This window comes from Sander lucioperca, chromosome 2 (genome assembly GCF_008315115.2).
Source record: "Sander lucioperca isolate FBNREF2018 chromosome 2, SLUC_FBN_1.2, whole genome shotgun sequence".
Lineage (NCBI taxonomy): Eukaryota > Metazoa > Chordata > Actinopteri > Perciformes > Percidae > Sander > Sander lucioperca.
The window spans coordinates 49,109,648-49,124,987 of record NC_050174.1 but is presented as its reverse complement, the minus strand read 5'-3'; the positions used below and the strand labels follow the sequence as shown (position 1 = coordinate 49,124,987).

Below are 15,340 nucleotides of genomic sequence, written 5' to 3'. Positions count from 1 at the left end.
ATGAATGAAAGTACATAGAAAATCTACAAACTTTCCCTTAAATTAATATTGCCAGCTAATGCTAGCGCTAGCTCGTTTAGTTGGCAAGGTGCTACCGATTTCTGAACAAGACACGTAGTGTGTCTCAAATGGCACACTTCCGTTAGTGTACTAACTGAAGTGCACTTCGTACACTACGTACTTACTTGCATAGTACGTAAAATTTGACGGGGTAGTGTTGTCTCAAATCGCGCACTGCCTTATGTACTTACAGGAAATGACATCACAACATCTCAGTCCTCCTTCTTCTTCTTCTTCTATGAAATTGTGAATTGTACCCAAGGTAGAGCATTCCCAACACTGTTGTCACTCGTGAAAAACACATTTCTGCTTTGTTCATCAAAATGAATGTGATTGTTTTTATTGTTGCTTGTTTTTGCCCTCTGTTTTATGCAACCGTAGACTTACCGGTATGATGATATTCATACTTTTGCTCTTAATTCATTGTAAAAAATAACCCAAAATGGCCATTTTTAGTTATTTTAGCAAAATCTGAGCAATTCAAATGGTGTCCAACTGACATAAAGAACATACATAGAAAATAGTCATATTATATGTTTATATAAGGGTGTTTATTGCAATAGCTATTAATTACAGTGACAATACAAGAGTGAAAGCAGAGGCAACCCAATAGACATTTAAATATATCCCATTGTTCTATTCATTGCTGGCCCTGTACTTTGATGGGGAAAGTGATATGATGGTGGACTTCAGACTCTCCAGGGGGATCCTTTAACGGTACATCCTCGGCACGGCGTGTGACCATGGCTGGGGACCCGTCGAGGCCCTTGTCTTCCTATTTTGGCTCGCCAGCGGTACCTCTCATCGTGGTTTAGCCAGAGCCTTTGCTATGCCCCGGGCCACTGTGCACCGTGCTGTCCACAATACCAGCAGGGAAGTCCTCTCTCTCCTCCCCCAGGTCGTTGGCCTTCCAGCAGAGGAGGACTTCCCTCAAGTTGGCAGCATTGACGGCGACGTCTGTGTCCCTAACGATTATATAAGTCAGGACACAAACAGCACTGTTAATACGTTATAGCATACATTAACGTACTGTAACATTACTACTAACGCTCGCAGCTTAATGTATATCTACAAGGTCACACATCTAACGCTAAAATTGTCTACAGTGAGGACGATAGTTTAACACAACAAACAACCGTATACCACAACACATGTAACATTAGCTAGGTTATAACTTATTTGCCAGTGGTTAAACCAAAGATTATAGACGTACCCGTAACTTCTTTGGTTAAACTGTGCCGCTGTTAGCTAGCTAAGGTTAGCTAAAGCTAGCTTGATAGCACATCAAATTACGGTACAAATTAACGTTATAATTCGCGGTACAAAAATCATCACCGACTCCAAAATTAACCAAATATACATAAACAGGTGGCTTATATGTTATACAAGTATAGCAAAAGACTAATGTTCAACTTACATTTGTAATACTCCGTGGGTCTCGCTGTCGCGTATTCGGCCGCCATTATCGAAAGTTTTTCACCTTTTGTTAGCTGCGCCCCTTCCGCTACGTAGCCAAGATGGCGACCGTTGAGGGTGGAAAGTGTCCATCGATCCACACTCAACTTTTTGACCGTTATGAGTGCACCATCCGGGTACTTGTAGTGCACTGCATTTACCACACTTCGACGAGTGACAGATTGAGTGTACTCAAATAGCTAGTATAAGTACAGAAGTGCGCAATTTGAGACACACCTATACTTTTTTGGAGACAAAAATTGTTCCAATTAACTTTGATGAAGTGAAAGTTGAAAACATGTACAGCACCCAAAAACAAGGTCAGGTCTATTTTAATGTACACAGTGCCATGGTTAGCATCGCTAAGCGTGCATTCACATTTCCTGTGCCCGCCGTCAGACGGTGCAGCCAAAACACAGGAAACATCACTGCCTCTATCGCTGCCACAAGAACATTTTGAAACACTATGAGGGTAAAAAAACAAACACAAGCACTGAACTGCCGAGGAGTTTGTGTGGCAGCTGACTGTTTATCAAACAACGAAGCTCAGCCCGTCCTTCTCTTTCTTTCTCTGTGAAATGAAGCTGCATTGTGCGGTCTAGTCTAAACGCAGCCTAAGCCTCTGTCCTGATTGACAGGTGGCTGTTTAGCCATGCCCTAAATCATCCCCTGCTTTATTGTCTATTTCTAAATAAATAGGACCATAATTTACTAAATGAACATCATGCTGCTGTATTGAAGAATACTTGAAACTAGAGATTGAGAACATAAACTCATTATGAAAAGGTTGTAAATTAATTGAGAAGTAGGGTAATTTTCTCTTATACTCTTATAGATCAGACTTATTTTTGGAGCCAGTGGCGTTGCCCCCTGCTGAAAATTAGATAGAATGCCGCTTTAATGAGCTTCAGCATTGGCTTAGCTTTTTAGCACCCCAAAGCTCCATTCATTATTTTTTACAGTCTCAAGAATATGGTCTCAAGAAAAAGAGAACAAGTGTTCTGTTCTTTTCTCCAATAACAGTCCTATCTTATTTCTTTTGTTGTCTGTCCCTCCAGAGCTCCCACAGCAACATGTCTGTAAGGAGGAGGAGGTTCTCTCTGACCAGCAGCTCAACATGCCAGTTATAACCTCCGTGGTATCAGAAGCAAACAGTGACCACCAGCTCCTCTCTCACAACTCTCATGAAGCTGAGAGCCAAGATCAGAAAGGAGACAAGCATGGAGACTCAGGATCAACTAGAAATGCAGAGCCAGAACCAAAGAAGAGACAACGCAAGAGCAGAAGTCACAGCAACAATGTAGACAACACTAACATGTCAGAGATTCACCCTAATACTCAAACAGGTAAAAAGTCTTTAATAAGTGACACACGTGGGAAAGACGTTAAGTGTAATTCAGCATTGCAGAGACACCTGATAGTTTACACAGGTGAGAAACCATATTCTTGCAAAACATGTGGAAAAGATTTCAGACGTAAACATCACCTGGAAATCCACATGAGAATCCACACAGAAGAGAAGCCGTACATTTGCAAGACCTGTGGGAAAAGATTCTGTGAGGCTTCATCTTTAAAAAACCACATGAGAACTCACACAGGTGAGAAGCCATATTCTTGCAAAACATGTGGAAAAGTGTTTAGACGTAGTAGTAACTTGTTGCTCCACATGAGAACTCACACAGGTGAGAAGCCTTATTCTTGCAAATCATGTGGAAAAGATTTCAGATGTAAACATCACCTGGAAATCCACATGAGAACACACACAGGTGTGAAGCCGTATATTTGCAAGACCTGTGGGAAAAGATTCTGTGAGGCTTCATCTTTAAAAAACCACATGAGAACTCACACAGGTGAGAAGCCATATTCTTGCAAAACATGTGGAAAAGTGTTTAGACGTAGTAGTGGCTTGTTGCTCCACATGAGAACTCACACAGGTGAGAAGCCTTATTCTTGCAAATCATGTGGAAAAGATTTCAGATGTAAACATCACCTGGAAATCCACATGAGAACACACACAGGTGTGAAGCCGTATATTTGCAAGACCTGTGGGAAAAGATTCTGTGAGGCTTCATCTTTAAAAAAACACATGAGAACTCACACAGGTGAGAAACCATATTCTTGCAAAACATGTGGGAAAAGTTTTGGGCATAGTAGTGGCTTGTTGGTCCACATGAGAACACACACAGGTGAGAAGCCGTACATTTGCAAGACCTGCGGTAAAAGAGTCTTTGACACTTCAGCATTAATAAGTCATATGAGAACACACACAGGTGAGAGGCCATATTCCTGCAAAACATGTGGAAAAAATTTCCAACGTAAAGATCACCTGGAAAATCACATGATAACTCACACAGGTGAGAAGTCATATCCTTGCAAAATGTGTGGAAAAAAGTTTGGGCGTAGTAGTAGCTTGTTGTCCCACATGAAAAGAGCCCACATAGATGAGAAGCCGTACGTTTGCAAGACCTGCAAGAAAAGATTCTGTGTCTCTTCAAACTTATTAAAGCATATGAGAACTCACAGAGGATAAAATCGAATCTAATATTGATCCTTTGGTTCATGGTCAAAACTGACAAGAACCCTCAGAAGTGAGGAGCAACATTTTTGCAGCAATTGTGGGAAAAGTTACCTGAGGATCAACATAGACAGGAGAAACCATCGAGCTGAAACTCTCAGAGAGACGTGTTTAACTGAATGAAATACTTTTGTAGTAGTTACATCTCTGTTACTGAATGTTAAATATTTTGAACAAAGATGAGATGTAAATATCTTAATGTCAAGTTTCCCTTCATATGACTATTATTTCTGTTATTAACAGTATTTTCACAGTGAGTGGACAGTAGTGGCTGTTAAAGTCATGATGTGAACTTCATGGTTGTTTATGCCAAATGCTAATTTACAAAGTATCTCAGAATCACTTTTAGTTTAAAGTTTGACAAGGACTTTAAATCTATGTACCTCGAGTAGTATTTGATAGTTCTATATGAATTCAGAAGTCAGGATTTACATTTCAGAGTGACTGACATCACAGTTTTTTATTTCCGTTTAAGAAATCCTATTGAATGTGAAAGTGCCTTTTTTACCTTTTGTTTCTGACCAGATTGTGGCCAAATGTTCAGCATTTTGTTTAATAAATGAACAATGATTGAAAGTTATTCATCAGGCTGTTTTGGGGCATGTTTACAACTATAGAATGACTGCAGGGTTTGGGAACATTCCTGTATCATCAAAATCGGGATCGGTTGGAATTTTAAACGGGAGCCTAAGATAAGCAGAGCTTAGAGGCTGTACTGCAGTACAAAACCAAACCACAAACTGATTAATGTCTCAGGGTGTGTATTTGTGTTTATTATTTGTGAACTCTTTCATGTCATTTGTTTGCTGGCGTTGTGTGCCCATATGTGTTGATGGTTTAAGTCAAATTCCCCCATGTGGACAATAAAGTATATCAAAACAGTTTCCGGTTAGTTCCAATTATTTTTAGAGAATAAATTGACAACGGTTCTAAGTGTTCAAAACCTACCTCATTTACACTTTGAGAACTCAGCAGAATAACATCCAGCATAGTTAAAAAAAAATGTAATTAAACAATTGTGACAATTTGGAGCAAGTTGCTTAATATACATTGTGAAATGAATACATAGTCTAAAAACTGTATACTTGTATGTATGTATTTGAGTACAGCTGATTGACAGATAGATTCCAGGGGTACTCTGAAATTACTATAAATGACACTGGTATTTCTCCTGAAATAATCGGAAGACTTCTTACACCTCTGCTTATTCGTTTTTTACAGGGTTACACGGCATTTGATGCCATTATTTAGTGTTGAACTGTTGTTGGAAGCAGGAAGAGAAACCGTCCCCCTGGCTGCTGTTTTTCTTAAGAAGTAGCAGCTGCAGTTCCATCAAGCTGTCTTAGGTCCAACTAATCGTTGAGCATTAAAACATCGGGGTAGACAGCACCTATTGTGTGTTTTCATGTTTAGTTCAGGAGATATGATGCAAAATACATAATCTGGTTACAGCAGAAAGATAAATGGCCGCCACAAAGCATTTTTGCTATGGCTCCATTTCTGAAAATGTTCAGGGCCCCAAACTGTACAAGTCTACCAATTCAATGCTTTTAAGAAAAGGTGACCATATCACCTGGACTATTCAGGTTATTCCTGTACTGTGTGGGACAAATCTGTTTAACACATCAGATTTACATTTTTGATTTTACAATAATTAAAGCCTCTGTCCTGTTTGACAGGTCCTGAAACATCCCCTGCTTAATCTTTATTTTACATAAAATAATGGGACCAAACTAGAGATTGAGACCATAAAGTCATTATGATAATGTTTACGGATTAATAAATTAAGTGAGAAGTAGGGTCATTTTCACATGGACTTCTATAAAACAGACTTCTTTTTGGAGCCTGCTGAAAATTAGAGTGAATGCAGCTTTAATGAGCTGCAGCATTGGCTCCACTTTTCTGACCCGGTAAAAAGTCTTTAATATGTGACACGTGGGAAAGACTTTAAGTATAATTCAGCATTTCAGAAACATCTGAGAAACCACACAGGTGAGAAGCCTTATTCTTGGAAAACGTGGAAAAGGGTTTGGATGTAGTCGTAACTTGTTGTCCCACATGAGAAGAGCCCTCACAGGTGAGAAGCCACACGTTTGCAAGACCTGCAAGAAAAGATTCTGTGACGCTTCAGACTTATTAAGGCATATGAGAACTCACACAGGTGAGAAGCCATATGTTTGCAAAACATGTGGAAAAGAGTTTGGGCAAAATGGTAACTTGTTGGTGCACATGAGAACTCACACAGGTGAGAAGCCATATTCTTGTAAAACGTGGAAAAGCGTTTGGATCTAGTAGAACCTTGTCGGCTCACATGAGAACTCAACATATTCCTGCAAACGTGGAAGAGAGTTTGGGCAAAGTAGTAACTTGTCGGCTCACGTGAGAAGAGCCCACACAGGTGAGAAGCCGTACATTTGCAAGATCTGCAAGAAAAGATTCTATGATGGTTCAGGTTTATCAAAGCATATGAGAATCCATAGAATCTAATCTAATATTGATCCTTTGAATTTTGACTATAAAGTTCTAGTTGTTCATGGTCAAAACTGACAAGAACCCTCAGAAGTGAGGAGCAACATTTTTGCAGCAATTGTGGGAAAAGTTACCTGAGGATCAACATAGACAGGAGAAACCATCGAGCAGAAACTCTCAGAGAGACGTGTTTAACTGAATGAAATACTTTAGCAGTAATTACATCTCTGTTACTGAATGTTAAATATTTTAAACAAAGATGAGATGTAAATATCTTAATGTAAAGTTTCCCTTCGTATGACTATTACTGCTGTTATTAACAGTATTTTCACAGTGAGTGGACAGTAGTGGCTGTTAAAGTCATGATGTGAACTTGATGGTTGTTGGTTTTGCCAAATGTTAATTCACAAAGTATCTGAGAATCACTTTTAGTTTAAAGTTTAACAAGGATTTAAATACATGTACCTCGAGTAGTATTTGATAGTTCTATATGAAGCCTCCTGCACATCTTTGTAAGAAGTCAGATTGATCCTTTTTTTTTTTACAGTATAAGAAGTCCTATTAAAAGGTAAAAATGCCTTCTTTTGGCCCTTTTTGTACTGCCTTTTTTTTCTGATGAGATTCTTGCCAAATGTTTTGCATTTGTATTTGATAAATGAAAATGATTGGTTCAATTGCATCATAAAAATAAAAGTTACAGGTTATTTGTTAAAGAAAGTTCATCATAATCTTGAGTGTCTCTTTGACCAGTGCGTATTTGAACATGTAAAGATAATCCTCTGAGATCCATCCCATGTTCTGTACTCTCAGTGTGAACTGTTTCCATCAGGCAGACGATACACAGCTCAGCGGTTCAAATTGAATCGGTGAATTGTGGTGAAGAGTGAACATTGGAGCTGCTTGGACACACCAAATCCCAACTAGGTCATTATCCTCCAGACTGCTGCAGTCTCCTTTTCTTTCTCTCTCCTTTCCATTGGGTGGTGCGCGTGCCCTCTCGTGGTGTGAAGCGTGCGTCCGCGCCACTCTCAGACACGCACTCATGGATGTATTAAGAGAACACTACACTCCAACAACCCTTGCTATATACTGTCTATGCAACAACCTCTATATACTGTCTATGCAACAACCTCTATATACTGTCTATGCAACACCACTTTCTTTCATGTCAGACCTTTTGAACACCTTCGCTTTTTGAAGAGTGAAGGCTACCGTAGCTGCAAAACTGCGTGGCGAGAGTTGATTGCGATATATGATCTCAACGCTAGATGGGAGAAATTCCTACACATTGGACCTTTAAAGAATAAAATGGCAACAGTTCTAAGTGTTCAAACCCTACCTCATTTACACTTTGAGAACTCAGCAGAACAACATCCAACTGAACTAAACGTCATTCTGACAAAATGGGAAAAGTAGCTTGATATCCACTTTGAAATGGTCTAATACTGTATACTTATATTATATACTCAAATACAATATTATTATATTGTATTTGAGTAGAGCTAATATACAGATTTATTTTAGTGGTAGGCTACTCAATTTAATTACTGTGAATTCCACTGGTATTTCTCCTGAAGACTTCTTCCACCTCTGCTTATTTGTTTTTCAGACAAATCACTATCTGCAAAGTAACAAGATGTCTGTCAGTGACAGTAGTTTATTAAAGAGTCCAATTTTCCTTGTGGAATGAAGGAAGTTAGATGTACATCTTTACTGCTGATGTTAGCCACACATTTGAATAAAAAGCCATCCGTTGAAAGCGGAATGAAAAGAGTTCTTACTTCCACCGTCGGACCTTAATCAGTGTGACCCCCAGCGGAAGTAAACAACAGCGCTGCCCGTAGCGTTAGCTGCATGCTGCTGTTGACTGAGCTGAAGACGGTATTGTAGCCGTAGAGCAGATGGTTCTTTCAGCTGGAACTAAGCAACAATGTCTTCAGTTGAGTGTTTGAGAGAGTTTGTCACCGAGCGGCTAACTACAGAGCCCCGGAGGTGACATGGAGGAAAAAAAAAAAAAACGAAGGAAAAAAAAAAGAATGTACTGGGGGCAAACATTAACTTGAGATCTCGAGTTTGTGATGGAGAAAAAAAAAAAAAAAATATAAATAAAAACACGTACTGTGGGCAAACACTAACTCGAGATCTCGAGTTTGAAACTCGAGATCTCGAGTTTCAAACTCGAGATCTTGACTTTATATATACATATATACATATACATACTTTGATATATTCTGTGCTTCTTTACACCCTTCTGTTCTGGTAATTGCTCAGAAACCCCCTGTATATTGTAAATATATCTAGGAAAGCCTTCTAAATCTTCTAAATGTCCTAGGTCTCAGGTTTGCTTTACCTGTAGGTAAATGCAGACCTCCGGGAACTGCTGTTCATCAGCATGTATGAAAGTATATAGAAAATCTGTAAAGTTTCCCTTAAATTAACATGACCAGCTAATGCTAGCTAGTTTGGTTGGCAAGGTGCTACCGAATTCTGAACAAAACATTATTTTTCAAGGACGAAAATTGTTCCAATTAACTTTGATGAAGTGAAAACCCAGTGAGATGGTCAAAGTTTAAGTTGAAAACACGTACAGCACCCAAAAACAAGGTCAGGTCTATTTTAATGTACACAGTGCCATGGTTAGCATTGCTAAGCGTGCATTCACATTTCCTGTGCCCGCCGTCAGACGGTGTAGCCAAAACACAGGTCTTTCCAATAATTTTAAATGGTGGTGCAGCGGGGACCGTAGTGGGGAAGATGGGAAAAAATAAACACGGCGGGCTTTGGTGGAAAGTTGAGACTGACTCAACTTTTAGAGAAATGCTACCCCGTGTCACGCTGCGGTGGCCTATCATGTAAGCAGAGATCAGACTTGTCAGTCCGTTTTGAGGCAGTGTGAGAACAAGAAATATCACTGTCTCTATCACTGCCACAAGAAAGTTTTGAAACACTATGAGGGTAAAAAAAAGACCCGCAAGCACTGAACTGCCGAGGAGTTTGTGTGGCAGCTGACTGTTTATCAAACAACGAAGCTCAGCCCGTCCTTCTCTTTCTTTCTCTGTGAAATGAAGCTGCATTGTGCGGTCTAGTCTAAACGCAGCCTAAGCCTCTGTCCTGATTGATAGGTGGCTGTGTAGCCATGCCCTAAATCATCCCCTGCTTTATCGTCTATTTCTAAATAAATAGGACCATAATTTACTAAATTAACATCATGCTGCTGTATTGAAGAAGACTTGAAACTAGCGATTGAGAACATAAACTCATTATGAAAAGGTTGTAAATTAAGTGAGCAGTAGGGTCATTTTCTTTTATACTCTTATAGATCAGACTTATTTTTGGAGCCAGTGGAGTCGCCCCCTGCTGAAACTTAAATAGAATGCAACTTTAATGAGCTTCAGCATTTGGCTTCACTTTTTAGCCTCAGAATCTCCATTCATTATTTTAACCGTCTATGGTCTCAAGAAAAAGAGAACAAGTGTTCTGTTGTTTTCACCAATAATAGTAGTATCCTATTTCTTTTGTTGTCTGTCCCTCCAGAGCCTCCACAGATTAAAGAGGAACAGGAGGAACTGTGCACCAGTCAGGAGGGAGAGCAGCTTGTACTGAAGCAGGAGACTGATACCTTTATGTTGACTCCTACTTATGAGGAAAGTGACCACAGTGAAGGTCAGACTCTGAACTTCAATCCTGATGATGACACTCTCAGTGCAGCAGATACAGAGTCTGTAGCCAACATGCCAGTTATAACCTCTGTGGAATCAGAAGCAAACCATGACCACCAGCTCCTCTCTCACAACTCTCATGAAGCTGAGAGCCAAGATCAGAAAGGAGACAAGCATGGAGACTCAGGATCAACTAGAAATGCAGAGAACCAAAGAAGAGACGACGCAAGAGCATAAGTCACAGCAACAACGTAGACAACACTAACGTGTCAGAGATTCACCCTAATACTCAAACAAGTAAAAAGTCTTTCATATGTGACACATGTGGAAAAGACTTTAAGTACATCTCAGCATTTCAGAAACACCTGAGAATCCACACATGTGAGAAGCCTTATTCTTGCAAAACATGTGGAAAAGATTTCCGACGTAAACATCACCTGGAAAATCACATGAGATCTCACACAGGTGAGAAGTGATATCCTTGCAAGAACTGCGGAAAAAGACTCAGTGTCGCTTCAGCATTAAAAAGGCATATGAGAATTCACACAGGTGAGAAGCCCTACATTTGCAAGACTTGTGGGAAAAGTATCTGTGACCCTTCAGCATTAATAAGGCATATGAGAACTCACACATGTTAGAAGCCATATTCCTGCAAAACGTGAAAAAGATTTCAGACGTAAGGATGCTTTTAACATCCATATGAGAACCCACACAGGAGAGAAGCTGTATGTTTGCAAAACGTGTTAAAGAGTTCAGACTTAAGGATGCTTTTAACGTCCACGTGACAACGCACACAGGTGAGAAGCCGTATGTTTGCAAAACATGTGGAAAAGAGTTTGGGCAAAATAGTAACTTGTCGGTCCACATGAGAAGAGCACACACAGGTGAGAAGCTGTAAGTTTGCAAGATCTGCAGGTAGAGGTGTTGAAATTAATCACATAATCGATGCATCGAATCGTGGACATGGACGATGCTGCATCGATAATCGGCCAGGCCATAATCGATTATTTCTGTTTACAATTTAATGTAGGCCTAACAACATTTCTGTTTACATATTCTGTTAACGTTTTGCACATTCAGGAAGTGCCATGTGCTCAGTGCTGTAGTTTTATGTATCCAATTTATTTAGTATTAGAGCATTGCAGAATGTTTTGTTTTTGAAGCTTGAAAAGCTATTAATTAAATATCCTATATGGCTTTAACAGAAAAATTTATTTGACGCATTGTGATGCATCGTGATGCATCGAGATATCTAATCGAATCGCCGACATGATAATCGTAATCAAATCGGGAGATCATTGAAGATTCACACCTCTATCTGCAGGAAAAGATTATGTGTCTCTTCGGCTTTAAAACAGCACAAGAACACATACAGGTGAAAAGCGATTTTCTTGCAAAACATTGAAAAGGTTTTGGACAAAATAGTGTCTTGTTGGTCCATGTCAGAAGAGATGTCAATCATTTAATGTAAAGTTTCCCTTCGTATAACTATTACTTCTGTTATTAACAGTATTTTTTGAAACATTTGTAATCTCCCAAATCAAGGGAGAATGTGAGTTTCACAGTGAGTGGACAGTAGTGGCTGTTAAAGTAATGATGTGAACTTCATGGTTGTTTTGCCAAATGTTCATTTACAAAGTATCTCAGAATCACTTTTAGTTTAAAGTTTAACAAGGATTTAAATCCATGTTATGAAGCTAGCTATCAACCAGGTACCGCAGCAACAAGGTGCACACTGATTTGAGATTGAACATGCGCTAGTTTTTATTACAGTATAAGAATGTTTAAGTGCCTTTTGGCCATTTTTATACACTAGCTTTTGTGTCTGACACAATTCTGGCCAAATGTTTTGCATATTTGTTTAATGAAGGACAAATGGTTGATTGTTTTTTTTTTTTTTTGGAGAGTGTAATCAGCTATGTGATGACTGAATGGTTTGGGAAACTTCCTGTATCCTCAAAATAAAAGTTATTGCTAAAGAAAGATCATCATAATCATCAGTGTGTCTTTGACCAGTGGTAGGAAAGATAATCCTCTGTGATCCATCCCATGTACTCTTGGTAATTGTAGATTCTGACCAACAGAAGGCAGCAGTTCAGTGTTTCTATGGGCTCACAGGAATCATAGCTTTTTATCAGAGGAACTCAATTTAATGACAGTGATCCATTGACTCACTTTAGATTCTTCATGACACTTGTGTTTGATACAGTATCCTAGCTAATTAGATATTTGTAATGCTTGTAAAATAAAAAAGGAATACAAGTCTCCTTAAATATAATATGTAACATCCACGAGCTGAAACTCGTAGAGACGTCTTCAACTGAATTAAATACTTTTACAGAAGCTACATCTCTGTAACTGAATGTACCGTATTTTGAACAGAGATGAGATGTTGATATCTTAGTGTAAAGTTCCCCTTCGTATGACTGTATTACTTATATTTCTGTTATTAACAGTATTTCTTTGAAACCATTGTAATCTGCCAATATAAGGGAACATGTGAGTTTCACAGTGATGCTACAGTTGTGGCTGTTAACGTAATACTATGATCTTGATTGGTTTCGCCAAATGTCCATTGTTTCAAAGTACCTGTAATCACTTTTAGTTTAAAGTTTAACAAGGACTTTAAATCCATGTAACTTGAGTAGTATTTGATACTTCTATATGAAGCCTCCTGCACAAGAAGTCAGGATTTACATTTCAGAGTGACTGACATCACAGTTTTTTATTTCCGTTTAAGAAATCCTATTGAATGTGAAAGTGCCTTTTTTACCTTTTGTTTCTGACCAGAATGTGGCCAAATGTTCAGCATTTTGTTTAATAAATGAACAATGATTGAAAATTATTCATCATCATTTTTTGGAGAGTGTAATCAGCTATGTGATGACTGCATGGTTTGGGAACCTTCCTGTATCATCAAAATCGGTTAAAAAATGTAATTAAACAATTGTGACAATTTGGGAAAAGTTGCTTAATATACACTGCGAAATGAATACATAATCTAAAAATGGTATACTTGTATTTGAGTACAGCTGATTGACAGATTGATTTCAGGGGTACTCAATTGAATTATCGTAAATTACACTGTGGTATTTCTCCTGAAATAATCGGAAGACTTCTTACACCTCTGCTTATTCGTTTTTTACAGGGTTACACGTCACTTGATGCCATTATTTAGTGTTGAACTGTTGTTGGAAGCAGGAAGAGAAACCGTCCCCCTGGCTGCTGTTTTTTAAGAAGTAGCAGCTGCAGTTCCACCAAGCTGCCACTGAGTGTCGCTGTCTGACCGCTCTGTAACGGCGTTCAGGGAACTGCTGAAGGAGAGAAGAGAAAAACACTGTTTACATACAAAAATTACTACAATAACATGATAACTTTTATTTTTTAATAATATAATATATATATATAATAATTATTTGTACACATATGTCCTTCATATGTGTTAATGTGATAAAAGGCCCGACTGTCTCATGTTAATTTAAGCCGAAATAGCCGGTTCTCTCTTCAGTTTTCAATTTTAATACATTAGTGAAAAACGTTCACAACTCGACAAATATGACTCGGAATATCAATCCAGTTCGAACATTATGGTCTACTGCCGAAATGAGCAGATGTTAAACACACAAGTTTAAATAAAATGCCATCAGCTGAAAGCAGAAAGAAAAGTTTCCTCACTTCCACCGTCGGACCTTAATCAGTGTGACCCCCAGCGGAAGTAAACAACAGCGCTGCCCGTAGCGTTAGCTGCATGCTGCTGTTGACTGAGCTGAAGACGGTATTGTAGCCGTAGAGCAGATGGTTCTTTCAGCTGGAACTAAGCAACAATGTCTTCAGTTGAGTGTTTGAGAGAGTTTGTCACCGAGCGGCTAACTGCTGCTGCTGAAGAAATATTCCGAGTTGTTGAAAAAACTATCGTCGAGTACGAGGAAGAGATCGCTCGGCAGCGCAGACTGTTGGATGTCGTTTGGAAACCAGAAATCAAGTTACACAGGATAGGTGAGTTTACCCGCTGCTGTCGGAACGATGGTTAGAACCACAGATGGCTACGGAGTCCCTGTTGTGCCAACAAGTGCTGACTGTCAGCAGGAGCGCCCTGTGCCCTGATTAGAACCATCCTCCTACCTTGGAAATGACTTGGTTTAATGAGGGAGGCTTACATTTGATAGATTATAGACCACACAGAGCCTTTTAACTGTTGATAATATACCTTTTTATGTAGGAGTGAATGAAGACTAGAAAGCAAACGAGCACAGACGTTTAGCTAAAAATAATGACTAAATAGTAGAAATAAATAGCTGGTAATAAGTAGTACCAAATAGTTGTAATGAGTAGCTAAAATAAGTGGAGAAAGGGTTATAATAGTAACCTGAAAGTACTGTATGAGCAGCTTAATGGTTAAAACATTCAGCCTCACTTTAGGTAGATATAGTAGTAGGATTGTTAACCAAACCAACCTAAACATTTACAATTCAACAAGTATGACAAATAACAATATCCACTTTTATATAATGAAATATTACACAATTTGAACATATAGATAGATAGATAGATAGATAGATAGATAGCACTTTATTGTCAACAGCATACTCAGAGCATACTTTGGGAATTCATGAAGTGTTGGTTCATGAGATATAATGCAAAATACATAATCTGGTTACAGCAGAAAGATAAATGGCCGCCACAAAGCATTTTTGTGATGGCTCCATTTCTGAAAATGTTCTCGGCCCCAAACTGTACAAGTCTACCAATTCAATGCTTTTATGAAAAAGTGAACATATCACCTGGACTATTCAATTCAATTAAATTCAATTTATTGTTATTTATAGTGAATTATCACCATGGGCCATGGTCTCAGAACACTTCACAACAGAAATTGAAAATTTACAATTTAATCAATATAAAAGGCGGAATTAAATATAAAATATAAAATCAACAACACAAAAAGGAATATAAATAGAATATCACAGGTTAAAATTGTTAAGACATGAAATAAGACAACGAATGATAATGTTTTAAAAAAAACAATGGTTCAAAAGTTAGGGATTTTAAACATGTCCATAATACTTTGAATAAAGAAATGTTTTAAGTCTTGATTTAAAAATATCCACTGAGCCTGCCTCCT

General features: G+C 38.6%; 3 protein-coding genes across 13 annotated transcripts in view; all 3 read left to right on the top strand.

Moving 5' to 3' along the window:
* LOC116056993 (scavenger receptor cysteine-rich type 1 protein M160-like) overlaps nucleotides 1-15,340 on the top strand; it is a 1,012,348-nt gene that overhangs the window by 278,518 nt on the left and 718,490 nt on the right. The gene's annotated exons all lie outside the window — the stretch shown is intronic.
* LOC116058664 (zinc finger protein 37-like) overlaps nucleotides 1-15,340 on the top strand; it is a 65,051-nt gene that overhangs the window by 42,867 nt on the left and 6,844 nt on the right. For 2 of the 5 annotated variants that reach the window (XM_035999064.1, XM_035999059.1), the window contains 2 exons: nucleotides 10,105-10,767; nucleotides 11,016-11,102. In XM_035999064.1, the coding sequence (XP_035854957.1) occupies nucleotides 10,105-10,455 (351 nt within the window). In that variant the 3' untranslated portion in view covers nucleotides 10,456-10,767; nucleotides 11,016-11,102. The remainder of the gene's footprint in view (nucleotides 1-10,104; nucleotides 10,768-11,015; nucleotides 11,103-15,340) is intronic. The other 3 variants (XM_035999061.1, XM_035999065.1, XM_035999060.1) reach the window with 3 other exon arrangements.
* LOC116058671 (gastrula zinc finger protein XlCGF57.1-like) lies at nucleotides 1,814-6,382 on the top strand. Its single transcript, XM_031311494.2, has 3 exons — nucleotides 1,814-1,835; nucleotides 2,574-4,020; nucleotides 6,232-6,382. The coding sequence occupies exons 1-3, from the start codon at nucleotides 1,814-1,816 to the stop codon at nucleotides 6,380-6,382; spliced, it is 1,620 nt and encodes a 539-aa protein (XP_031167354.2).